Consider the following 26806-nt stretch of genomic DNA (forward strand, 5'->3'; position numbering starts at 1 on the left):
TCAAACATCTGTTAAGTTTTACTTTGCTAACCTTACTAAGTATTATTATAGTTTTTCTTGCAACGCCATAACCTCAGATCAATGTGTTCTACTGAGAATTACTAAACTTAACTGTGAAAGTTCTTGTCCGTGAATTTAAATCAGAATATGAAAATAAAATATTGCAGCGTTATCGTCAACCAATTATTCTATATATAACAAACAGAATCGTATCCTGTGACGGCATCGACAATTTTATTTTTGGCCGATTTTTATTCTCGCTTAAACTCGCTCCGGTCTTTGTGTCGCCAATGACAAGTGTTTATCGTGTGCAGCATTGAAGGCAGTTTCATTTCTTTTCATTGTCCCAAATGTAAAAAAGAGCATATTCCAGTCCCAAAATTTCCCATTTTCATTCGTAAAATAACGGAAGACTGCAATCCAAAAGACAGATCTTGACAGATATTCGTACCGAGACTAGACGCTGTCCCATGAGAATCCTGGACCCGAGTGTTTTAAGCGTTCTTCCTCGTTACAGGAAGCTTCAAACCAGAGGTCGCAACCGGGTACCCGATACCCGTACCTTACCCGATACCCGGCTACCCGCTTGCGACCCTGGTGTGGTCGGGTACGGGTAGACCGCGAGTCACTGGTGAGTCACCGTTTGTCACTCATTTCCCAACGTCTTGTCTCTTCTCACAATTCAAGTTCCTAGAATCAACCCACCCGCGCCTGCAACATGGCTTCGCAATCAGGAAAGCTGTCTCGGGTGTGGACCAATCAACTTCAAGGACAGTGCATACATTATCAGAGTTGTGTTTTTTGTTTGCATTATGACTGCAGGTATTGTGGTCTATGCAAACATGACTCCTTGTAAAAAAGGTGTCAGTTTTGTTGCCGAGATAGAAGGGTAAAAAAAACCAATTATCATATTTTTTACTGGCAAATGAGGTTCCAATGGTGTAAAAAACTGGTTGGTTCCACATGTTAGCCCACTTAAACGTGCTCCAGTAGTGTAAACTAATTGTTTGGTGATACGCTTGAGCAGTGTAGTGCATAAAAACACGAAACGTGTTCCGTGTCAATAACATCGTGGCCTTCAAAGTGAACTATACAATAACACGTACATCATTGATGTAAATTATGGATTTAAAGCGATGGATTTGTGCCTGTCATGTGACCTGTAATATTTCTTTTTAATGCCACCGTGCTATTGAGGAATGTGCACTCTATGAACTCATACCCCAATTCTGCAAAGCACTGCAGCATGCATGCCTTGTGGCTCCCACATCGCATGTGCAATGCTTTCAGCCCTGTGACAATAGGTTTTCCCCCTTTTTTCTGGCAACAAAACAGCTGTGTTAAGATGTTTAAAACACCCAAACTGAAACCTTTTAACAAGGAATCATGTCTGCATTAACCACAATGCTTGTGGTCAGAATGCGAACCACAAGTATTGTGGTTAATGCAGACATGATTCCTTGTTAAAAGGTTTCAGTTTGGTGTTTTCATATCTTAACACAACTGTTTTGTTGCCAGAAAAAAGGGGGAAACCTCTTCTCATATTTTGGTACTGGCAAAGGAGGTCCCATGATGTAGCTCTCAGCCCTGTCTAGACCACCAGCTCAACAGAACTACAATGTATTGTTTAGGCCACTATGCAGAAGAAAATGTCATTATTACCCTAAACTGTACAAGGTCAATGAATCATGAAGGGTGTTTGATCATTTTAAATAATGGTGAAGATAATAACATTTAAAATTTGCGGCGAGTTGACAGAACCACTTAAATTCCACTCCAAAAAAGCCACAACGAAAACAAACTCGCACTCAATAATACTGTGGCCTTGACAGAAGTACAGAGGAGGTGACATTTCAGGCAATTGGCCTTAACATCCTACCGACCTCTGGCCTCCGTGCTGCCCTGTTACGCGTTGTTCTTTCAAGGCCATGGTGTTATTGACAAGAAGTGTTTGATTGTTGTTTTGTGATTTTCGCGCTACCGCCACGGCAGGGTTGCCACCCAGATCATGTTTTTACTCTGGAAGGACGTAACTTCTGAAGCAAACCCAAGTTTTAAATCTACGTCGTCGATAAGAACGGAGTCTTTTTGGCGAATTGAGATGTCAACGTGGCATGCACGGTGATCCATCTCCGCCGTTTATATGGTTGTGATTTCTTGTTAATCTCACCCCCCAAAATAACTGCTCTCTGAGGATTCGTTTTTGTAGATTTATCGCGAAGCAATTCTCTGCGCACAATTCCTTGCACCGCTCTCAGTCACGGTGCCAATAATGTAGCAGCTTCTGAGTGGTGTAACAATAACGCTTGCGTGTAAAGTTTTTTTTTAGTTCGGGGTTTTTGGTTGTGGTTTTTTTTCTGTCTCTAACGACTGCGCTCGTGTTTCAACTCGCCCTGCAATAATGATGATTCCTGTAGCCTTGTTAGTTTCACGAGTTTCTGACGCACACTCAAAAACGTGGCCATCACCTAATGTTTTTATTCAACCAAAATGGCCTCGTCGAGTGAGAGGGAAGGGGGGGGGGTCCTGGTTTGGCAATCTTGTGGCCACTTATTTGAACACGGCGAAGGGAAAAATCAAATCGGTACCCTGAGAACCCATCACATATGGGTGGATATGACACGGAAACTCAAACAATGAATCTTGATTTGACTGCAGGAATCCATACTCTTTGGTTCTTTCGGTAAACTCACGTCGGTATAAATTAAAATCAAATAAATCACGACGTTTCGGGCGCAACACAAGCGTCCGTCATCTTATTTTATAGCTACGTGACTTTACCGAAAGAACCAACGCGTATCAAACAATTAATTTATAAGCATCCTCTGTGTGCTTCCTCCAGACAGATTGAGACCAGTTGTTAAACCACCACCACTGCTGGTGCAGGCTTATTTGGTTGTGCCTCTGTACAGCTTTGTCATGCTGCTACGTGTTTGTTTGGCACAGCGTCCGACGTTTCGCTCCATGTTGTGGGAGCTTCTTCATGACCATGTTCTTCAGGAACTGAAGACGCTACCACCGCTCGCGGCGAAACGTCGGACATCGTGTGTTGGGCAACAAACGGCGGCACAACCCGGAAACATGCGCTTTAACTTCCCACGTGACCACAGGCCTCCATCACAAAGAGACCCCAAAACTGTTAAATATCAGCGACGGCCTTTCTCTTGGTTAAATAAAGAACATCACGTGGTATACTCTGCACACACAAGACAAAGATCCCCCGTGTAGCCTTAACAGACTGTAGGGGCAAGTGCTGTTAGCGAGCACCTATGAAGGCCGGAACGGCACACGAGGGGGTGGGTGGCCAGCACCACGCCCGACCGCCTTTGTCTCCCTAGTGGCAATGTTTACACACCGCACCAGGTACTCATTTGAGGCTGAGTCGACCTAGGGGAGGCCCAGGACCGGTTCAGATAATCGTCACTGGTGTTTGCCGTGAGCGGGAATCGAACCCGGGTCGCCAGGTTCATAGCGCAGCGCGCTAACCACTACACCACCACTCCCCACACACACACGTACGCACACACACTACTATATAACAAGGTGTTAGTGCCATCAACTTGTATTGTTTTGCTTCTGCCTTGGTAAGGACGTGGATTGTTCACAGCTAATGGGGATTCCTATCAGCTGAACTGCAATGCGAGTGAGCCAACCGCTATCCCACCCATCGCCCCAGCACCTGTGTACAATGTTCCGTGTGCAAGGGGTAACCCCCGCCTCCTAACCCCCCCCCCCAACCCTCTCCACCCAACACTGCTTTGCCCATGGATGGTGCTTTTATTCAAATTAGCGCACGACGAGATTTAACAAATAATAAAAACAAATATTCCAGCAGCGTAGTGGCGTCAGCGTGTCCTTTGTTTCTCGTCTCACTGGGAACATTGACAGCTGATGTCTCTCTCCGTGGTCGAAGTGTCCACTCTGGGTATGCGTCGATACGTTTGCATCTCGCCATGGGGGGGGGGGGGGGGGAGAGAAATGAAACCTAAAAACGAAACAATTTTTTATTTTTCGTAAAGTCACGTAGAGGGGAAACAATAAAATAATACAAATAAAACGATAAAATTCTCACGACGTTTTTTTTCCCCAAACATTTTCTTGCTGTGGTTTTCACACCCGATGATTAATTGCTTGTGTTGTAATCGAAACGTCGTGAGAATTTTATTGTTTTATTTTTATTATTTTATTAATTCCCTTCTGCGCGGGAGCCAACTCCACCTCTGCTCCAGATTTGAAACAAACAAAAAAATGGCTCATTTTTTTTACTACATAAAAAAAAGGGCTGCTCTTGCTTTGGTTTCAGACCCCAGCTCTGCACTGCGCTTGGTTAAAGCGCCCCATTGATACCACGCTGCTGCTGATGATTCGGAGCACGGGCAAAACCTGCCGCCACGTGCATCATCAAAGGCCACTCTCCTGGCTGTAAACAATCGTGACATGGTGGCAACCCCCTGGCTGTAACCAACACAAAAAAAATCACTGGGACACGCCGACAAAGATACGGCGGCACCCTCCGATTTGCCGGGATAATTCGCGAAAATAAATCGGCACACAACACGCTGCCTCCTTCCCATGTTCGTGTCTTCACGTAGCAACAAAAAAACGCGCAAGGACTTTAGCCCATCGGCCCACACGGCATTCTGGGAGTGCAAACTTACCAACAGCGTTTTGGGGTGAGAAAAAAAATGTAACCCACACTCTACCCCACCAAAGCGTGAACCCATTTAAACCGCTGGGCGTACAGAGGCAGACTTGTGATTGAAGACGTTTGCATCGTTTTTCGGCAATTTGAACGGATACACTTGATCTATTTTAAATTAGCACTCGATTTTTTGTATTTATTGTTGTAACTTTATGATGCCCGTGCCCTCTACTGGACCATCTGTGGGGAGAAAAAAAAAACCCAAAAAGAGCTTCACATCTCATCGAATTTCTCCCAAGATAAAGATCCTGGTTCTTTCAGTAAAGTCACGTCGGTAAAATAAAATAAAAGATAAAAAAAATCACGATGTTTCGATTGCAACACAAGCAATCATCATCAGGTGTGACAACCACGGCAATACATTTTCTTGCAAGAAATGTTACTGCTGTGGTTGTCACACCTGATGACGATTGCTTGTGTTGCAATCGAAACGTGATTTCATTTATTTCTTTTTTATCTTTTATTTTTTATTTTCTTTACCTACGTGACTTTACCGAAAGAACCAAGAGTATGGATCCTTGCAGCCACGAAAACTTCAAATCTACAATAAAGATCCTGTTACAGAGTTGCCCTCTGATGGCGGCACTTGGGGATGCTGCCGTGGTGTGAGGCTGGAGGACATCGCACTCACAGGTTCGAAGACCCTCCTCAGGTAACCACAAGAAGTATTGCACTTTCACAAAATCGGCAAATGGCCCGCGATATATTTACGCTTAACAAAAAGACGGGGTTAGTTTCTCCCTTCGACACGTGGTATTCCACACCTGGTATTCGACACGTGGTATTCGACACGTGGCATTCGACACGTGGCGTTCGACACGTGGCGTTCGACACGTGGCGTTCGACACGTGGCGTTCGACACGTGGCGTTCCACACGTGGCGTTCCACACCTGGCGTTCGACACGTGGCGTTCGACACGTGGCGTTCGACACGTGGCGTTCGACACGTGGCGTTCGACACGTGGCGTTCGACACGTGGCGTTCGACACGTGGCGTTCGACACGTGGCGTTCGACACGTGGCGTTCGACACGTGGCGTTCGACACGTGGTGTTCGACACGCGTTTTTGCAAGTCGGCTGCTCCGGTATCACCAGCTTGGCAGCTTTGGCAAATCCACCGCTGGACGTGTTCAATGACGGTGGCTGTTTGACCATACTTCACCACGCCTGGCAGTGCGTGTTTGACTGGTGCAGAGGTCGCAACCGGGTACCCTACCCGATACCCGGCTACCCGTACCCGGCCGGGTACGGGTACCCGTTTGCGACCCTGGTGCGGCCGGGTACGGGTAAGGAATCAAAACCCGTTTGCGACCTCTGTTGACTGGTGCAGAGGGGAGAAACTCACAATTGCACATCCGATTAGCACGTTTGGCTACGTACGGTGCGAAAGAAGTTCACCGTACATACTACCCACACTCAACACTGCACAGACTGCCCCTCCGATTAGCATGGTTGGCTGTGTACAATGTGAAATCAGTTTAACATACATACCGCCCAGACTCAACACTGCCCATAGACTCAACACTGCCCATAGACTCAACACTGCCCATAGACTCAACACTGCACCATAGACTCAACACTACCCATAGACTCAACACTGCCCATAGACTCAACACTTTACCATAGACTCAACACTGCACCATAGACTCAACGCTGCACCATAGACTCAACACTACCCATAGACTCAACACTGCCCATAGACTCAACACTGCCCATAGACTCAACACTGCCCATAGACTCAACACTGCACCATAGACTCAACACTACCCATAGACTCAACACTGCCCATAGACTCAACACTGCCCATAGACTCAACACTACCCATAGACTCAACACTGCCCATAGACTCAACACTACCCATAGACTAAACACTGCCCCTTAGACTCAACACTGCCCATAGACTCAACACTACCCATAGACTCAACACTGCCCATAGACTCAACACTACCCATAGACTCAACACTGCCCATAGACTCAACACTGTCTATAGACTCAACACTGCCCATAGACTCAACACTACCCATAGACTCAACACTACCCATAGACTCAACACTGCCCATAGACTCAACACTGCACCATAGACTCAACACTACCCATAGACTCAACACTGCCCATAGACTCAACACTGCCCATAGACTCAACACTGCCCATAGACTCAACACTGCCCATAGACTCAACACTGCCCATAGACTCAACACTACCCATAGACTCAACACTACCCATAGACTCAACACTGCCCATAGACTCAACACTACCCATAGACTAAACACTGCCCCTTAGACTCAACACTGCCCATAGACTCAACTCTACCCATAGACTAACACTACCCATAGACTCAACACTACCCATAGACTCAACACTGCCCATAGACTCAACACTGCCCATAGACTCAACTCTACCCATAGACTAACACTACCCATAGACTCAACACTACCCATAGACTCAACACTACCCATAGACTCAACACTGCCCATAGACTCAACACTGCACCATAGACTCAACACTACCCATAGACTCAACACTGCCCATAGACTCAACACTGCACCATAGACTCAACACTGCCCATAGACTCAACACTACCCATAGACTCAACACTGCCCATAGACTCAACACTGCCCATAGACTCAACACTGCACCATAGACTCAACACTACCCATAGACTCAACACTACCCATAGACTCAACACTGCCCATAGACTCAACACTGCCCATAGACTCAACACTGCACCATAGACTCAACACTACCCATAGACTCAACACTGCCCATAGACTCAACACTACCCATAGACTCAGCACTACCCATAGACTCAACACTACCCATAGACTCAACACTACCCATAGACTCAGCACTACCCATAGACTCAACACTACCCATAGACTCAACACTGCCCATAGACTCAACACTACCCATAGACTCAACACTACCCATAGACTCAACACTACCCATAGACTCAACACTGCCCATAGACTCAACACTACGCATAGACTCAGCACTACCCATAGACTCAACACTGCCCATAGACTCAACACTACCCATAGACTCAGCACTACCCATAGACTCAACACTGCCCATAGACTCAACACTGCACCATAGACTCAACACTGCCCATAGACTCAACACTGCCCACAGACTCAACACTGCCCATAGACTCAACACTACCCATAGACTCAACACTGCCCATAGACTCAACACTACCCATAGACTCAACACTACCCATAGACTCTACACTGCCCATAGACTCAACACTGCCCATAGACTCAACACCGCCCATAGACTCAACACTACCCATAGACTCAACACTGCCCACAGACTCAACACTGCCCATAGACTCAACACTACCCATAGACTCAACACTGCCCATAGACTCAACACTGCCCCTCCGATTAACGCGGTTGGCTACGTAGGGTGCGAAAGAAGTTCAGATGACATACACATACAGCTGGTTTCAAGGTTCAGGTACCACTTCGCCAATGGCGTTAGCCTTTGCCGGGATGGTAAACCGAGACTGTCGTTAACCGCTGTGCCACCGCTCACGATAACGCGCATCGATGCGCATCTGGTACAAAAAAAATCAAATCACGATTCGATTATTTTAAATGGAATCACGTACGATCACTTAGAAACATTTGCGATTAAAACCCATTCGCTTTTTTGGTTTTTTACTCCGAGAAAATATGTTCTCGCGGCGACGAGTGAACGTCGCAGCGATTGGATAACTAAACTCCGATAAAAAAATATCAATCACTGATGCTAAATCGTAGTGATTCATAGAATCAATATTCGGCGAGTCCTTTTGTAAGTCTAAGATATAGATTTAGAATGTTTGTACACGTGCGGTCGTGTGTGTTTGCTCTGTAAGGTGCCAATCAACACCAGGGACGGCCCTTGCGATCGGGATGGTTCCATCTCAAGCGAGTTTCCAGGCAAAACATATTTCAATGAAACAAAATAACTCCAAGTCGTCTCCACCACCACCACCACCACCTCCCCAACCAACACCACCACCAAAAACTCCACCACCCTCAAGCCTCAGGGTTCCTGCGCTGAGAGTTCACCCCCTGCCCCAGTCACAGCAGCTTGGCCAAGGGAACCTGCTGCTGCTCCTGCTGCTGCTGCTGATGCTGCTGCAGCAGGGGTTGAGGAAGCAGCGAGTGGTGGCGGTGGAGGAGAGGGGGGCGATGGTCGCCCCTCAAAGTGAGCCTGGATCTGCTCGAGGGATCGCCCTTTGGTTTCGGGAAGGGCGACGATCGTCAGCACGAACCCGGCCGCGCACACGCTGGCGAAGAACCAGAACGCGCCGGGGAAACCCAACCACTCCTGCACAAGGAGGGGGTGGTAGGGCACAAAGGGGAGGTCACAGTGGGGTCACAGGGGGAGGGAATCCATAGTATGAGTATGGGATTACAGCCCTGGTGGTGTTGGTGGTGGTGCTGGTGTAAGTGGTGATGGTGACGGTGGTTGTGATGATGTAGGTATGAGTGGTGGTGCAAGTGGTGATGGTGGTAGTGATGGTGACGGTGGTTGTGGTGCTGTAGGTATGAGTGGTGGTGCAAGTGGTGATGGTGGTAGTGATGGTGACGGTGGTTGTGGTGCTGTAGGTATGAGTGGTGGTGCAAGTGGTGATGGTGGAAGTGATGGTGACGGTGGTTGTGGTGCTGTAGGTATGAGTGGTGGTGCAAGTGGTGATGGTGGTAGTGATGGTGACGGTGGTTGTGGTGCTGTAGGTATGAGTGGTGGTGCAAGTGGTGATGGTGGTAGTGATGGTGACGGTGGTTGTGGTGCTGTAGGTATGAGTGGTGGTGGTGGTGGTATTGGTTGGCGCTGTTATTGCTGAAAATGTCTGTAGTGATGCTGATATTGGGGATGTTGTGAGTGAGAGTAATGATGGCGGCGGTAATCTTGGTGTTTGTGACGGTGCCGACGATGTTGTCGGTGCTGCGAATAGTAACGGCAGCGCTGCTGCTGACGACGCGATGATGCCCATGATGTTGACGGTACTGGCGATGGTGATGATGGTGATGATGGTGATGATGGTGTTGACGGTGATGACGGTGGTGACGGTGGTGACGATGGTGGTGATGGTGGTGATGGTGGTGATGGTGGTGACGGTGATGGTGGTGATGATGGTGGTGATGATGATGGTGGTGATGATGGCGCTGTACGTACGTACTAAAGTCTTTCGCACCATACGAAGCCAACCGCGCGAAATCGGAGGTGTGGGAAATCGGGAGATATGGGTGAATAATCTTGATGCCGCTGATGATGATGCTGCTGCTGGTGATGATGCTGATGATGCTAATGACAATGATGCTGCTAATGACAATTATGCTGATGATGATGTGGCTGATCCTGCTGCTGGTGATGATGCTGCTGCTGATGACGCTAATGACAACGATGCTGGTGATGATGCTGCTGCTGCCGCTGATGATGATGACGATGACGCTGCTGCTGCTGATGCTGATGATGATGTGGCTGATCCTGCTGCTACTGCTGCTGGTGATGCTGATGATGATACTGCTGGTGATGATGCTAATGACAATGATGATGATGTGGCTGATCCTGCTGCTGGTGATGCTACTGCTGCCGCCGCTGACGATGACGCTGCTGCTGGTGATGATGCTGATGACGCTAATGACAATGATGCTGGTGATGATGCTGATGACGCTAATGACAATGATGCTGGTGATGATGCTGATGACGCTAATGACAATGATGCTGGTGATGATGCTGATGACGCTAATGACAATGATGCTGGTGATGATGCTGCCGCCGCCGCTGATGACGATGACGCTGCTGCTGCTTCCGCGCGCTCCGCTTCTCACGCTGAAGTCGTGGAACTCCTTGGTGACGACGAACGCCGAGGTCCAGTTCACGGCGACGCACACACCGCTCGCGACCCCCCTCCAGCGCACGGGGAACACCTCGGACATCACGATCCAGGGGATGGGACCCCAGCCCAGCGAGAAGCCTACAACAGGTGGGACACGGGGAGGCAAGGGGAGGGACACGAGGGGACACGGTGAGACAATGCAAGGGGATATCACGATGCAGGGGATGTTGTCCTTGTGTGTCCGTGTGTTTGTGTGTGTGTGTAAGTATTGCCATTGGGGAGACAAAGGCGGTCGGGCACGTTCCGGCCTTCATCAGGTGCAGCTCGCTAACGGCACTTGCCCCCCCGACCAGCCTGTTAGAAGGCTGCACGGGGGACCTTTGTCTTTGCGTGCGCCCGCACCTACGATGTAGAGGAGCATGCTGGCGAGCGCCAGCCAGCCGAGCGAGCCGGTGCTCGCCGCCCCCTCCATCGCCAACCCATGGTCCGGGGCCCCGCCGGCGTACGGCAATGCAAGGTCCAGGGCGCCCAGCGTGCCGTTGCCGCCCGACCCCGTCAGCTTGAAGTAGGCTCCAAAGGTCGCGGCGCTGGCGGCCATGATGACCCCTGGCGGGCGGGGCGGGTGGGGTGGGTGGGACGGGTTGGGGGGAGAGAAATGAAACCCAAAAACTAAACTATTTTTTATTTTTCGATTTAAAGCTTTCGTGACTGCAGGGATTCGTATCGTTGGTTCTTTTCGGTAAAGTCACGTAGAAGGGAAATAATAAAATAATATTTTGTTTTATATTTCTATTATTTTATTATTTTCCTTCTACGTGACTTTACCGAAAAGAACCAAGAATATGAATCCCTGCAGTCACGAAAGCTTTAAATAAAAACGAAACTATGTTTTATCTTAAATCTTGACTTAAAGCTTCTTTCGTGACTGCAGGGATTCATATTCTTGGTTCTTTCGGTAAAGTCACGTAGAAGGGAAATAATAAAATAATGAAAATCTCACGACGTTTTTTTTTTCCAAAAATTTCTCGCTGTGGCTTTCACACCCGATGACGATTGCTTGTGTTGCAATCGAAACGTCGTGAGAATTGTATTTTTATTATTTTATTATTTCCCTTCTACGCACACGTGGGGAGGATGACTTCAACGCTCAACGTCGCCCCTGTATGTCCGAGCAGCGTTGCCAAAAGAACACTACTGTTCCCAACAATGAATGATATTCGTCTATAAACAAAATTTTGTTTTACTTTACCAGTTAAGGCCCCGACTACGGAGCTATTTAGCTATTTTTCAGTAGCGACCACCTAGCTTTCACAAACGATAACACAGCGAAGCGGCTTATCATCGCGTAGAAATGTACAGCAGCCAAAGATTCGAAACGCGCGTTTCTAAATGTGGAGAGAAAAAGCAGAGGACTCGGAGAAAAAGCCACGCACACACGGGGAGAGAGAAAGAGAGACGCAAACTCCAAATATACAGGAGCAGGCGTCAGGGTAAGGATCGAGCCCACGACCTCCTGTACACCAGGCGAGGTAGTTAACATCTCCAAGCCACCGTGATGATGATGAGAGAGAGAGACACGCAAACTCCAAATATACAGCTGCAGGCGTCAGGGTAAAGATCAAGCCCACGACCTCCTGTACACCAGGCGAGGTAGTTAACATCTCCTAGCCACCGTGATGATGATGAGAGAGAGACACGAGTAAGAGAGTAAGTGTGAGTGAGTGTGAGTGAGTAAGAGAGTGAGTAAGTGTGAGTGAGTGTGTGTGAGTGAGTGAGTAAGAGAGTGATAGTGAATGAGTGAGTGTGAGTAAGAGAGGAGTGAGAGTGAGTGAGTAAGAGAGTGAGTGAGTGAATGAGTGAGTGTGAGTGAGTGAGTAAGAGAGAGAGTGAATGAGTGAATGTGAGTGAGTGAGTGAGTGAGTGTGAGTGAGTAAGAGTGAGTGAGTGTGAGTGAGTGAGTGAGTGTGAGTGAGTGAGTGAGTGAGTGTGTGTGAGTGTGTGCGAGTGAGTGAGTAAGAGAGTGAGTGAGTGTGTGTGAGTGTGTGTGAGCGTGTGAGTAAGAGAGTGAGTGAGTGAGTGAATGAGTGTGTGTGAGTGAATGAGTGAATGAGTGAGAGAGTAAGAGAGTGAATGTGTGAGTGAGTGTATGAGTGAGTGAGTCCCGGAGCGCCGGGCCTGGTGACAAACCGGAGAGACAGAGCAGGAGCTTGCGGCCGGCACGGTCCATGAGTGAATGAGTGAGTGTGAGTGAGTAAGAGAGAGAGTGAATGAGTGAGTGTGAGTGAGTGTGTGAGTGAGTAAGAGAGTGAATGAGTGAGTGTGCGAGTGAGTGAGAGAGAGAGTGAATGAGTGAGTGTGAGTGAGTAAGAGAGAGAGTGAATGAGTGAGTGTGAGTGAGTGAGTGTGTGAGTGAGTAAGAGAGTGAGTGAGTGTGTGAGTGAGTAAGAGAGTGAGTGTGTGAGTGAGTAAGAGAGTGAGTGAGTGAGTAAGAGAGTGAGTGAGTGAGTCCCGGAGTGCCGGGGGTAGCGACGAACCGGAGAGACAGAGGAGGAGCTTGCGGCCGGCACGGTCCATGAGGAACCCAGAGAGGAGCGTGACACCAACCTGCACCGCGGCGATCATCACGGGCGCCTCCGCACTGTTCTGCACACACGTGACACACACGTGACACACACACGTTACACACATGCACACGTACACACACATATACACACGTTACACACGTTATACGCAAACACACACACACACACAAGTACACACATACACACACATATACATACGTTACACACGTTATACGCAAACACACACACACACAAGTACACACATACACGTTACACACACGTTGCACACGTTACACACACGTTACACACACGTACAGACACATACACACACGTATACACGTTACACATACATACACACGCGAACACATACGTACACACACGTTACACACACGTACAGACACATACACACACGTATACACGTTACACATACATACACACACGAACACACACGTTACACACGTCACTCGCCACCGAACGCGATTTCTAATCCCGCACCTCCGATTAGCGCGGCTGGCTACGTACGGCGCGAAAGAAATTCAACACACAAGGACAAAAGATCGCCCGCAGAGCCTGAAGGGACTGTCGGGGCAGGCGCTGTTAGAGCGACCATGAAGGCCGGCACGGCACGCGAACGGCAGAGGTCGCAAACGGGTTTTGATTCCTTACCCGTACCCGGCCACACCAGGGTCGCAAACAGGTACCCGTACCCGACCGTACCCGTACCCTACCCGTACCCTACCCGTACCCGGCCGGGTACGGGTATCGGGTACCCGATTGCGACCTCTGGGATGAAGCCGTGTTGCAGGCGCGGGTGGGTTGATTCTAGGAACTTGAATTGTGAGAAGAGACAAGACGTTGGGAAATGAGTGACAAACGTCTTCTTGGTTTTTTCGGTAAAGTCACGTAGAAGGGAAGTAATAAAATAATTAAAATAAAACATAATAAAATGAAACAATTCTCACGACGTTTCGGCCACAACGCAAGCAGCCGTCCTCAGGTGAAGAAAGAGAGAGTGACAAAGAAAGAAAGAGTGACAAACGGTGACTCACCAGTGACTCACGGCCTACCCGTACACGTACCCGGCCGCACCAGGGTGACAAACGGGTCAAGGCGCTCTTCCCCCTCCAACCCAGCAGCTTAAATATACGCTGCCAAGCCTGGTGGTGTTTCATTCAGACGCAGTCTTTCCGACAGACCTGTTCTTCACCAGAGGACGGCCGCTTGCGTTGTGGCCGAAACGTCGTGAGAATTATTTTATTATGTTTTATTTTTATTACTTTATTACTTCGCTTCTACGTGACTTTACCGAAAGAACCAAGAAGATGAATCCCTGCAGTCACGAAAGCTTTCAATCGAAAGTCATATTCTTCTTCTTGGTTCTTTCGGTAAAGTCACGTAGAAGGGAAATAAAAGACGCTGTCTTTCCGACAGACCTGGTCTTCACCTGAGGACGGCTGCTTGCGTTGTGGCCGAAACGTCGTGAGAATTATTTTATTATGTTTTATTTTTATTACTTTATTACTTCGCTTCTACGTGACTTTACCGAAAGAACCAAGAAGACTTTGTCCGCGTCATCGTTCCGTGTGCTCGTCACCTGGATGTGCGCTGCCCTGAAGATGGACTCTGCGTACAGCATCACCGCGTTGATCCCCGAGAACTGCTGCAGCGTCATCAGCAGCATGGTGACGGCCAGCGGCTTGTACAGGACAGGCATGCGCAGCTCCCTCCAGCTCAGCCGCTCCTGCACGGAGAAGGACGTCATCATCAGCATCATCATCATCATCAGCATCATAATCAGTATCATCAGCATCATCATCAGCATCATCATCAGCATCATAATCAGTATCATCATCAGCATCATCATCAGCATCATAATCAGCATCATCAGCATCATAATCAGTATCATCAGCATCATCATCATCAGCATCATAATCAGTATCATCAGCATCATCATCAGCATCATAATCAGTATCATCAGCATCATCAGCATCATCAGCATCATCAGCAGCATCATCATCAGCAGCAGCACGGTTACGGCCAGCGGCTTGTACAGGACGGGCATGTGCAGCTCCCTCCAGCTCAGCCGCTCCTACACGGTGAAGGACGTTATCATCAGCATCAGCAGCATCATCAGCATCAGTATCATCAGCAGCATCATCAGCATCAGTATCATCAGCAGCATCATCAGCAGCACGGTCACGGCCAGCAGCTTGTACAGGAGGAGGAGAGAGAGACAGTGTGGGTTGAGTACGAAGAGGAGGAAGAGAGAGAGAGACAGGGTGGGTTGAGCATGAGGAGGAGGAGGAGGAGGAAGAGAGAGAGAGACAGGGTGGGTTGAGCATGAGGAGGAGAGAGAGACCGGAATGATTGAGAAAGCAGCGGGGCAAGATCACAACATTTATTTACACTGCACAAGGAATCCGATGAGCTATGAAGCTCTACTTAACACATGTCCAGCAGAAGGCGACACGTAGAAAGGTCCGAGAGTGGTGAGATACAGTGGGCAGAGGTCGCAACCTTGTACCCGATACCCGTACCCTACCCGATACCCGGCTACCCGTACCCGGCCGGGTACGGGTAGCCGTTTGCGACCCTGGTGCGGCCGGGTACGGGTACGGGTAGGCCGTGAGTCACTGGTGAGTCACCGTTTGTCACTCATTTCCCAACGTCTTGTCTCTTCTCACAATTCAAGTTCCTAGAATCAACCCACCCGCGCCTGCAACACGGCTTCATCCCAGAGGTCGCAATCGGGTACCCGTACCCGTACCCTACCCAATACCCGGCCGGGTACGGGTAGCCGGGTATCGGGTAGGGTACGGGTACTCGTTTGCGACCCTGGTGCGGCCGGGTATGGGTAAGGAATCAAAACCCGATTTAAAGCTTTCGTGACTGCAGGGATTCATCTTCTTGGTTCTTTCGGTAAAGTCACGTAGAATGGAAATAATAAAATAAGTCATTCAGACTCTGTCTTCTCGACAGACCTGTTCTCCACCCGAGGACGGCTGCTTGCGTTGTGGCCGAAACGTCGTTTAGAATTATTTTATCACGTTTTTATTTTTATTATTTTATTATTTCCATTCTACGTGACTTCACCGAAAGAACCAAGAAGATGAATCAAAACCCGTTTGCGACCTCCGACAGTGTGGCAAGACCACGAAGAGATTTGTCGGCCTAGGCTGATGAGGGCGAGGTTAACGACCTGCTGCTGCTGCTGCTGCTGCCCTTGCCGGATGAGCCGGATCTCGGTGCGGACGTCCACGGCGTCTCCCCGCAGCACCGTCAGCGCCGCCACCGCCTCCGCTCGGCGCCGGGGGCGGCTCAGCAGGAACCGCGGAGACTCCGGCACGACGGCCACAAGCAGCAGTAGCATCAGCGTGGGCGGCACAGCGCACAGCACGGCCAGCCAGCGCCAGCCAAGGATCAAGCCTCACCAGCGGAGAGGAGAGGCGGGGCAGGGGTGGGGTGTACGTTGAACTTGTAAGTAGCCAGCCGCGCTAATCGTAGGTGCGGGGGGGGATGGACTGCAAATTAAACACAAGAATTCTAGATTTGAAGCTTTTGTGACTGCAGGGATTCATCTTTTTGGTTCTTTCGGTAAAGTCACGTAGAATGGAAATAATAAAATATGAAAATAAAACATAGTACAATAATTCTCACGACGTTTCGGCCACAACGCAAGCAGCCGTCCTCAGGTGAAGAGGACGGCTGCTTGCGTTGTGGCCGAAACGTCGTGAGAATTATTTTATTATGTTTTATTTTTATTATTTTATTATTTCCATTCTACGTGACTTTACCGAAAGAACCAAGAAGATGAATCCCTGCAGTCACGAAAGCTTTAAAATCGAAGTATGTATCCGTTTGGTTACGGCGCTGAGTGCCACGGTACAGAGTATCACGGTGAGTCTGGCGGTGAGTGCCACGGTACTGAGTATCACGGTGAGTCTGGCGGTGAGTGCCACGGTGCTGAGTATCATGGTGAGTCTGGCGGTACTGAGTATCACGGTGAGCCTGGCGGTGAGTGCCACGGTACTGAGTATCATGGTGAGTCTGGCGGTGAGTGCCACGGTACTGAGTATCACGGTGAGTCTGGCGGTGAGGGCCACGGTACTGAGTATCACGGTGAGTCTGGCGGTGAGGGCCACGGTACTGAGTATCACGGTGAGTCTGGCGGTGAGTGCCACGGTACTGAGTATCACGGTGAGTCTGGCGGTGAGTGCCACGGTACTGAGTATCATGGTGAGTCTGGCGGTGAGGGCCACGGTACTGAGTATCACGGTGAGTCTGGCGGTGAGGGCCACGGTACTGAGTATCACGGTGAGCCTGGTGGTGAGTGCCACGGTACTGAGTATCATGGTGAGTCTGGCGGTGAGTGCCACGGTACTGAGTATCATGGTGAGTCTGGCGGTGAGGGCCACGGTACTGAGTATCACGGTGAGTCTGGCGGTGAGGGCCACGGTACTGAGTATCACGGTGAGTCTGGCGGTGAGTGCCACGGTACTGAGTATCACGGTGAGTCTGGCGGTGAGTGCCACGGTACTGAGTATCATGGTGAGTCTGGCGGTGAGTGCCACGGTACAGAGTATCACGGTGAGTGCCACAGTACAGAGTATCATGGTGAGTCTGGCGGTGAGTGCCACGGTACAGAGTATCACGGTGAGGCTGGCGGTGAGTGCCACGGTACTGAACATCACCACGGTGAGCATCGCCGTGGCGAGTGTGCCGCGACTCTCACCGGCGGCGTAGGCCGTGAAGATGCCCAGCACCACCATGAGCTGCATGCAGGAGCCGAGGGCTCCGCGCACCGCTGGGTGAGAGACCTCTGAGATGTACACCTGGGGGGTGGGGTGGGGGGCGGGTGGGTGGGGTGGAGAGTTTGCGAGGAATTAGTAGTACTAATCCCATATCTGCATTTCCCATAAATATGCTAAATTCCTCTTGATATGCAAATTCTTTTGTCAAGGCGCTCTTCCCCTTCTAACCCAGCTTAAATATACGCTCCAAGCCTGGGGTGTTTCATTCAGACGCTGTCTTCCCGACAAACCTGTTCTTCACCTGAGGACGGCTGCTTGCGTTGTGGCCGAAAAGTCGTGAGAATTATTTTGTTATGTTTTATTTTTATTATTTTATTATTTCCCTTCTACGTGACTTTACCGAAAGAACCAAGAAGAAGAGTTAGGGAGGGTTTAGGGGTAGGGTAGGGGGCAGTAGGGTAGGGGGCGGCAGGGGGGGGGGGGGCACCGTGCCCATGAGTGGGGGGCGGGGGGCGCGTGTGAATCTGCATCTGAAAAATGTATCGTGAAGTGGAAGATCGGTGCTGCGTACTGCCCACAAAGACAAGGACGTTGTCTTTGTGTAGTGGGTTCGAATTAGCTGCACACACACACACAGCTTGGAGGCAACACTATGTATTAAACGGTAAGTAATATAACACCGTACATGAGGTGGTGACCACCTTCTTCAACTCACTAACACTCTGGAACACGACACAGAGTGGACCAGGCAGGCAACGGGCTGCCTGGCCCAGGACGACGACCCGGGACTTGAGGACCGATGATGTCGTCTTCACTGCGGAGTACAACAGCCTCGCCCTCCGTTCACACCACGCTTATATCTGCTCTGGCGTGGCCGGCTCCGCCGAGGCCATGCCTCCCTTCCCAGGCCACGCCTCCCTTCCCAGGCCACGCCTCCCTTTCCAGGCCACGCCTCCCTTCCCAGGCCACGCCTCCCTTCCCAGGCCACGCCTCCCTTCCCAGGCCACGCCCCCAGCCCTCGTACAGGCCGACACAGCAGTGACGTCATATGTCACTACATCTGTACGCAGACTCGCGCGTGGGGGGGGGGGGCACCGTGTCCACTCACGGGCACGACGAGCGACGCGGTGCCCCCCGCTAGCCCCGTGAGGGTGCGGCCCGCGTACAGCGCCGCAGGGCTCTGCGCCGTCACCAGCAGCAGCCAGCCGACGACGAACGGCACGGCGCTCAGCATCAGCGTCGGCTTCCTGCCCAGGCGCTCCACCAGCAGGCCCGCCAGCGGCCCCGCCAGCACCGCGCCGATCGTCACCAGCGACTGGGAGGACAGGGGACGGGGTGCGGACGTCACGCGCGCGTTAACACGCGCGTCACTCGCCGCCGATGGTTATAATGCCGTTGTGAAATCCCGGAACTGCGATTAGAGTGGTTGGCTGTGTACGGTGAGATACAAGTTCAACAGACACATCTCCGAGCCACCGTGATGATGATGAGAGAGAGAGACACGCAAACTCCAAATATACAGCAGCAGGCTTCAGGGTCGGGATCGAACCCACGACCTCCTGTATACCAGGCGAGGTAGTTAACATCTCCTAGCCACCGTGGTGATGATGAGAGAGAGAGACACGCAAACTCCAAATATACAGCAGGCATCAGGGTCCTGATCGAACCCACGACCTCCTGCATACAAGGCGAGGTAGTTAACATCTGCTAGCCACCGTGGTGATGATGAGAGAGAGAGAGACACGCAAACTCCAAATATACAGCAGGCATCAGGGTCCTGATCGAACCCACGAACTCCTGCATACCAGGCGAGGTAATTAACATCTCCTAACCACCGTGGTGATGATGATGAGTGAAAGAGAGACACGCAAACTCCAAATATACAGCAGCAGGCGTCAGGGTCGGGATCGAACCCACGACCTCCTGCACACCAGGCGAGGTAGTCAACATCTCCTAGCCACTGCGGCTCCCACACAGTGGCCACTCACCCCGAACCACGACACCTGTGCGGGGCTCAGCCTGAGCTGGGCCTCGGGGCTGCGCTCGAGGTCAGGGATGGCCGGGGAACTGTACCCCAGCGTCAGTCCCAGGCTCAGCGGCCCCAGAGCCGTGCTCAGCACAGCCAAGTACAGGCGCCCGTTCTGCACCTTGCTGCGGTTGGGAGAGATGCAAGGGGAGGTGAGGTCAGGGGTGAGGAGAGGGGGAGGGGAGGAAGGGGGGTAGGGGAGGGGTGGGGTGGAGCAGGTGACCAGACAAAAGAACCGTGGAACTCCTTCCGCATGTTTTTTTTCTATCAGATCATGCACCGGTGTGCTATTTACGGGGTTACGTGCAAAGTTGTTTGAAACTCAGTTTTTTTTTCTTCCGGCGTGTACTATTATTCTGTAAGCCTTGTTGTTTTTCCTCTCTCTCTCTCGTCACGTACAGAATTTGAGAACGCCGAGTGCACACGTGACTTCCTTTGCCGAGCGGTGCTTTTCGGCAGAGGTCAGCAGGTTCGTCACAGCCAACACAACAGCGATTATCAGTAGCGTAACGAGTTAAAAAAAACCGAGGGCCTGGAGAAAAATCCACGTGACCACGGGGAGAGAGAGACGTGGAAACTTCAAATATACAGCAGGCGAGTATTTGGAGTTTGCATGACCTCCTTTATACAAGGCGAGGTAGTAAACATCTCATAGCCACAGCGTGTCAAGGTCGGGATCGAACCCACGATCTCCTGTTTATCAGGCGAGGGAGAAAACATGTCCTCGCCACCGAGATTTGTTTTGAAAAACAGTGTAAGAAGAACATCAAACTTATTTCAAACGCGGTTTAAATTTTATTTTTATAAAAATTATTTCACTTACGTTCCAAGATTTTTATTCATTTAACTAGAGCGGTAACGTTTTGGCTTCCGCAAATTGCGCAAATAAAATATTGGAGAGGGGGGGGGGGCCCACCTGACCAATTGCCGCACCCCTTTAAATGCTTTAAATGTCAAATCTGCACTATACTTAGCTAATTCATTAACCCCATTGTCAAATCCAGGAAAAACCTAAAGCGTCCATCGAAATACCTTTTAACAAGAATTGGAATGGGTGACAAAGCCATGGCTGGTTTTTCCCTCCACATTTAGAAACACGCATTGCGATGATTTTTATTATTTTGGCTGCTATTACTGTCCAAATTATGTTTTTTTTTTTGAGCTGTCATTTGTGGTGGCCAGGTCGCTTCTGAAACACAAGTTCATACCTCAGTGGGCTTTGCCTGGTAAGATGGGGATGGTTTAGTATTATTTGTATGTCTTTGGGTGATCTTTCGATTTAAAGCTTTCGTGACTGCAGGGATTCATCTTCTTGGTTCTTTCGGTAAAGTCACGTAGAAGGGAAGTAATAAAATGTTTTATTTTTATTATTTTATTACTTCCCTTCTACGTGACTTTACCGAAAGAACCAAGAAGATTTGGGTGATCTGTTTACCTTTCTTGTACCTTGCACCACTATCATTTTTGTATTGTTTTTTGTTGTAACGGTCTTACCCCGTGCCCCGACTGGACACCTGTGATAAAGTGCTTCATAGATCATCGGATTCCTCCAGTATGAATAGATATTCTGAACCCGCCCTCCTCCACCCTGCACACCACTCGTCCCACCCATCACCACCTCTTCCTCCTCTCCTATTCCCAACCTCAAAGTCGCTTATGGGTCATATGTGGCCCGCAGTTGAAAAATCCCGTTTGTCGCATTGGCACTGCAGAGTATCGTACATCAGCAGTGGAGTGTCGTATTTTACAACTGCTTCTTGTGTTTGGTTTGTTGTCCTTCCCCCGTGCCTCCAATGAGCACGGTTGGCTATGTACGGCGCGAAAGAAGTTCAACGTGCATATACCTACCTACTCGCCTGCTCGGCAACTCAACTCCCCTCCGCTTGCCTACCCGCTCCACTCAATCATTAATTCACTCACCTACCTCCTCGCCTGCGAAAGAAGTTCAACACACACACGTACGCGTTGTGTGCGCATGCGACGTCGCACCTGTAGTATTGCTCCACCACATGCGGATCCAACTCTCCTTCTCCCTCCTCATCCTCCTCGTAGTCACCACCTCGCTCTTCCAGCCGCCCACCGCTGCCACCACCACCACCACCACGTGAGCCCAGAAGCGGCTCTTTCATGGAGTCGCTCGCTTCTGCTGCTGCTGCTCCGATGACTCCACCCCACTCCTCCATCTCTCGGCTCCCTCCGTCCCTCCCGCAGCAACAAACTAAACCACAAACACATGGTGGCTCAGAGTTCAGAGAGCTGAGCTGGCATCGCTGAGATGATGAGTTCGAAAACAAGTTTCGTCCGCCCGTGATTTAAACCGGGTTGGCAAGTGTAGCAAAATTGAGTCACCAATGACTTGCTTACAAATATAAAAACATCAGCCATTATCAATCCATACTCTTTGGTTCTTTCGGTAAAGTCACGTAAAAATAATAATACTAGATCACGACGTCCTAAGGACGATCGCTTGTGTGGCAATTGAAACGTGACTTTACCGAAAGAACCAAAAAGTATAGATTCCTGCAGTCACGAAAGCTTCAAATCAAGATTATTATCAACCCACTGCTGAAGGCATCTCTCCGATTAGCCCCCGCACCTCCGATTATAGCACGGTTGGCTATGTACGGTGCAAAATAAGTTCAATATACCGTACATACATACAACACTGTCGGATACATTTTTACAATAAAATATTTTTTTTTTACTGGTCACAGACGATAGCTCAACAAAGTGGCTTATTATCATCACGTGGAAAGTTATTGCAGCCAAAAACTCTAAACACGTGATGTTGATTATAAATGTGGAGGGGGAAACCGGAGGGCCCGGAGAAACAGTCTACGCGACCACGGGGAGAGACAGAGAGAGACACGCAAACTCCAAATATACAGCAGTGAGGCGTCAGGGTCAGGATCGAACCCACGACCTCCTGCACACCAGGCGAGGTAGTTAACATCTCCTAGCCACCGTGATGATGATAAGAGAGAGAGACACGCAAACTCCAAGTATACAGCAGCAAGCGTCAGGGTCGGGATCGAACCCACGACCTCCTGTACACCAGGCGAGGTAGTCAACATCTCGCCAATGCGGCGAAGTGGAGCGTTTGGCGTCGTGGTTATCACACCGGACTATCAATCCAGCCCACCTGAGTTCGATTCCCCGGACGAGGCTAATATCAGTGGTATAAGAACCGGTCCATAAACCCGCATTGACCAGTGTGGTGAAGTATGGTCAAACATCCAGACAAGGCGTAGTAGGGACGCCTTCATAAAGAAGTGGGTGACAACGTTGGGCCGCTATGATCAATTAAGTAATTTTAATAGCCCTTAAAACAGTCATCACAACGTTTTGATTGTATTGGTTTTTAAAGAGTAACATATAATATCTGCTTAAGAACACACCGGCGAACAGTACTCGTATGTGTAGGCAGCATTGGGCCGGTAGGATACATTCTACGTTACTATGACGGAGGCCAGGATATCCTTACCTTTGATGGATAAAGTCTGGATGACGAGAATATTAATTAAAGCGTCTCGGTGGAAATTCCACGTTTCCGTGACGGAAGCCGACCTCTCCACAGCACGAGCGCTATTAAGTTCAAGTTCATTTATTAGGTATAGCACTGTGAGCCATTCGGCTCTTGAATCGGGTGCAACCGCAACAAACAAAAAACAAAAACATGAACAAGAAAACATCTTAAAGTGAATATGTGACTAAGTGCAAACAGAAATCCAAGAAAAGACAGCAAAACATTGCAGAAAAAAAATCACCGTACACCAACGCTGTGTGCAAAAATCCCAGTGGGATGCAAGTCAAACAACAACAACCACAAGACAACTTAGATTAAGACCATCAGTCTAATTCTATACTACAACAAACAAACATGGCTAAACCAATACACTTTTCGAAAGCACCAAAATAAAGCCATGAAAGCAATGAAACGGTGATCATAGGAACTGTGACGGAATTTTCACAATAAATGGCATAAACAACATGTACAACCAACGGTGGGTACAACACATACGCATTGGTTCATTCGGTAAAGTCACGTAGGCAGAAATAAAATAAAACAAATCACGACGTTTCGATCGCAACACAAGCAATCTTCATCGAGTGGAACAACCACAGCAAGAAAATGGTGAGGTAGGCGAGAAAGCTGCCGTGGCAAGAGGTTATATTGGTAAGAAAGGGATGACTTTACCTAAAGAACGAAAGAGTATGGATTACTGCAGTAACGAAAGCCTCAAATCAAGATTAGGTCCCATACCTGTCAACCCCTTATCAATGCCCTACCTTATCACAGATCAATTCAGAACGTATTGGTCACCCCGTGCCGCTTATACATCTCAACGTTCATCCGACAAAGTCCCATCACAAGGGAGAAACACAAACAAATAAGACACATTGTGTTTCCCTGTACAAGAATACGGGGTAAACCGTGGTTGGTTGACTGCTATGAGAGACTTTACCTTAGCGGCAATATAGATTATGACGATAGCCATAATGCAGAGGAAATAAGGTAGCCGCCAGCCAGTTGAAGCGTCAGAGTGGAAATTCCACATTCCCGTGGCCGGTTCCGGCTGCCCATCCAACCACAAACTGTCATTGACGACCCTCACGAAATTCGCCGGTCGCCACCCTCCCTCAACACCCTTCCGAACCAGGCGGCGAGCGCCTCTCGCGGGCAGGGCGCGTCAGGCAAGGCCGTAGGCTTACCGAGGCCCTCACGAAATTCGCCGGTCGCCACCCTCCCCCAACACCCCTCCAAACCAGGCGGCGAGCGCCTCTCGCGGGCAGGGCGCGTCAGGCAAGGCCGCAGGCTTACCGAGGCCCTCACGAAATTCGCCGGTCGCCACCCTCCCCCAACACCCCTCCGAACCAGGCGGCGAGCGCCTCTCGCGGGCAGGGCGCGTCAGGCAAGGCCGCAGGCTTACCGAGGCCCTCACGAAATCGGCCTTGGCAGCATCGGAGGCGGCGGCGCGCGCGAGTCGCTGAAGAACGGCGAACTTGACGCGGCCCTCCCCCCCCTTTTGTGGCAGGAGGAGCCCCGAAAATAAGTAAATATTTAACTTTATTTTCTTATCGTCTGAGGCGGAGTCGGTTCATCCCTCGCAACGCCGCTTTAAACTCCAGGGGAGGCAGGACGTAAACAAATTAGCCGCCTCGTGCGTGATTACGTCATCGCGTAGGGGTCCATGCGTACGTGATTACGTCACTGCGCGGGTAGCCCCAGCGTGCGTGATTACGTCACCGCGCGGGTGGCCCCTGCGTGCGTGATTACGTTACCACGCAGGTGGCCCCTGCGTGCGTGATTACGTCACCGCGCAGGTGGCCCCTGCGTGCGTGATTACGTCACCTCGCGGGTGGCCCCTGCGTGCGTGATGACGTCACCGCGCAGGTGGCCCCTGCGTGCGTGATGACGTCACCGCGCGGGTTGCACAGACGGCGTGCCACAACTTAGCGGGCAGTTTCAAAAGTGACGACAATTTGTGAGTGGTGTGAGTGCTGTGTGGGTGGTGTGTGGGTGGTGAGTTTTGGTGGTGTGTGTGGGTGGTGTGTGTGGGTGGTGTGTGTGGGTGGTGTGTGTGGGTGGTGTGTGTGGGTGGTGTGTGTGGGTGGTGTGTGTGGGTGGGGTGTGTGGGTGGGGTGTGTGGGTGGTGTGTGTGGGTGGTGTGTGTGGGTGGGGTGTGTGGGTGGGGTGTGTGGGTGGTGTGTGTGGGTGGTGTGTGTGGGTGGGGTGTGTGGGTGGGGTGTGTGGGTGGTGTGTGTGGGTGGTGTGTGTGGGTGGTGTGTGTGGGTGGTGTGTGTGGGTGGTGTGTGTGGGTGGTGTGTGTGGGTGGTGTGTGTGGGTGGTGTGTGTGGGTGGTGTGTGTGGGTGGGGTGTGTGGGTGGGGTGTGTGGGTGGTGTGATGTGTGTGTGGGTGGTGTGTGTGGGTGGTGTGTGGGTGGTGAGTTTTGGTGGTGTGTGTGGGTGGTGTGTGTGGGTGGTGTGTGTGGGTGGTGTGTGTGGGTGGGGTGTGTGGGTGGTGTGTGTGGGTGGTGTGTGTGGGTGGTGTGTGTGGGTGGTGTGTGTGGGTGGTGTGTGTGGGTGGTGTGTGTGGGTGGTGTGTGGATGGGTAGTGTTGTCTATGGGCAGTGTTGAGTCTATGGGAAGTGTTGAGTGTGGTTACATTACAATTCCAGTGGCTTCCTAATATCTTGATGAGCATTCCAGACGGCCGTAGAAGCGCATCTGAAACCCCGCGAATATGAAAGACTCGAGAATCCATAACTCGCGAATGGCGAGGGCTTTTCGATGAAGATTTCTCCTTAAGTCCGAACGGTGTTAAAATAGCTCCTTGCCACGTGTTTCGTGAATGAGCAACACAAAAGACAAAGATCCCCCGTATAGCCTTAACAGACTGTAGGGGCAAGTGCTGTTAGCGAGTAGCACCTATGAAGGCCGGCACAGCACACGAGGGGGTGGGTGGCCAGCACCACGCCCGGCCGCATTTGTCTCCATAGCGGCGATGTTTACACATCGCACCAGGTACTCATTTGAGGCTGAGTCGACCTAGGGGAGGCCCGGGACCGGTTCAGATAATCGTCACTGGTGTTGGCCGTGTTCATAGCGCAGCGCGCTAACCGCTACACCACCGCTCCCCCACTCACACAAACACATCACAAAAATAAGCTGTTAGGATCAAATGGAAACTTTTAAAAAATGTTTAATACACCACGAACTAATCTCGTGTCTCGAGCTCTGCGACATCGTGACCGGCACGTGACACCTCCTCTCCCTTGCCGCCGTGTCAATAATTTCGTGTTTTTTACAACTTTACAGCCTTCATAAACAACAGCAGCAGCAGCATCATCCCGTGGTCACGAGAGAGAGAGAGAAGCCTTCAATCTGCTTCCCTTTGTGTTCGCCACAAACAGCACGATACACAAACCACGTGTGG

At 50.3% G+C, this 26806-nt stretch overlaps 1 protein-coding gene across 3 annotated transcripts; it reads right to left on the bottom strand.

Annotated features, from left to right (window-relative positions):
- Positions 1 to 214: 214 nt before the first annotated feature.
- Positions 215 to 25055, bottom strand: SLC2A8 (solute carrier family 2 member 8). 3 transcript variants are annotated; one of them, XM_078619132.1, is made up of 11 exons: positions 24800 to 25055; positions 21858 to 22086; positions 19831 to 19993; positions 18951 to 19157; positions 17824 to 17923; positions 16291 to 16517; positions 14686 to 14832; positions 13065 to 13173; positions 10933 to 11136; positions 10523 to 10668; positions 215 to 9017 (listed from the first exon to the last, which is right to left on the bottom strand). In XM_078619132.1, exons 2-11 carry the CDS (start codon positions 22049 to 22051, stop codon positions 8730 to 8732), a joined length of 1785 nt encoding a protein of 594 aa, XP_078475258.1. In that variant the 5' UTR covers positions 22052 to 22086; positions 24800 to 25055; the 3' UTR covers positions 215 to 8729. The 3 variants fall into 3 exon arrangements, with proteins under 3 accessions (XP_078475258.1, XP_078475259.1, XP_078475260.1); XM_078619133.1 differs by lacking the exon at positions 24800 to 25055 and adding an exon at positions 24582 to 24596; XM_078619134.1 differs by having other exon boundaries at positions 8773 to 9017; positions 13065 to 13168.
- Between the last annotated feature and the right edge of the window lie 1751 nt (positions 25056 to 26806).

The sequence above is a fragment of the Lampetra planeri genome, chromosome 61 (genome assembly GCF_965212315.1).
Source record: "Lampetra planeri chromosome 61, kcLamPlan1.2.h2, whole genome shotgun sequence".
NCBI classification, from domain to species: Eukaryota; Metazoa; Chordata; class Hyperoartia; order Petromyzontiformes; family Petromyzontidae; genus Lampetra; species Lampetra planeri.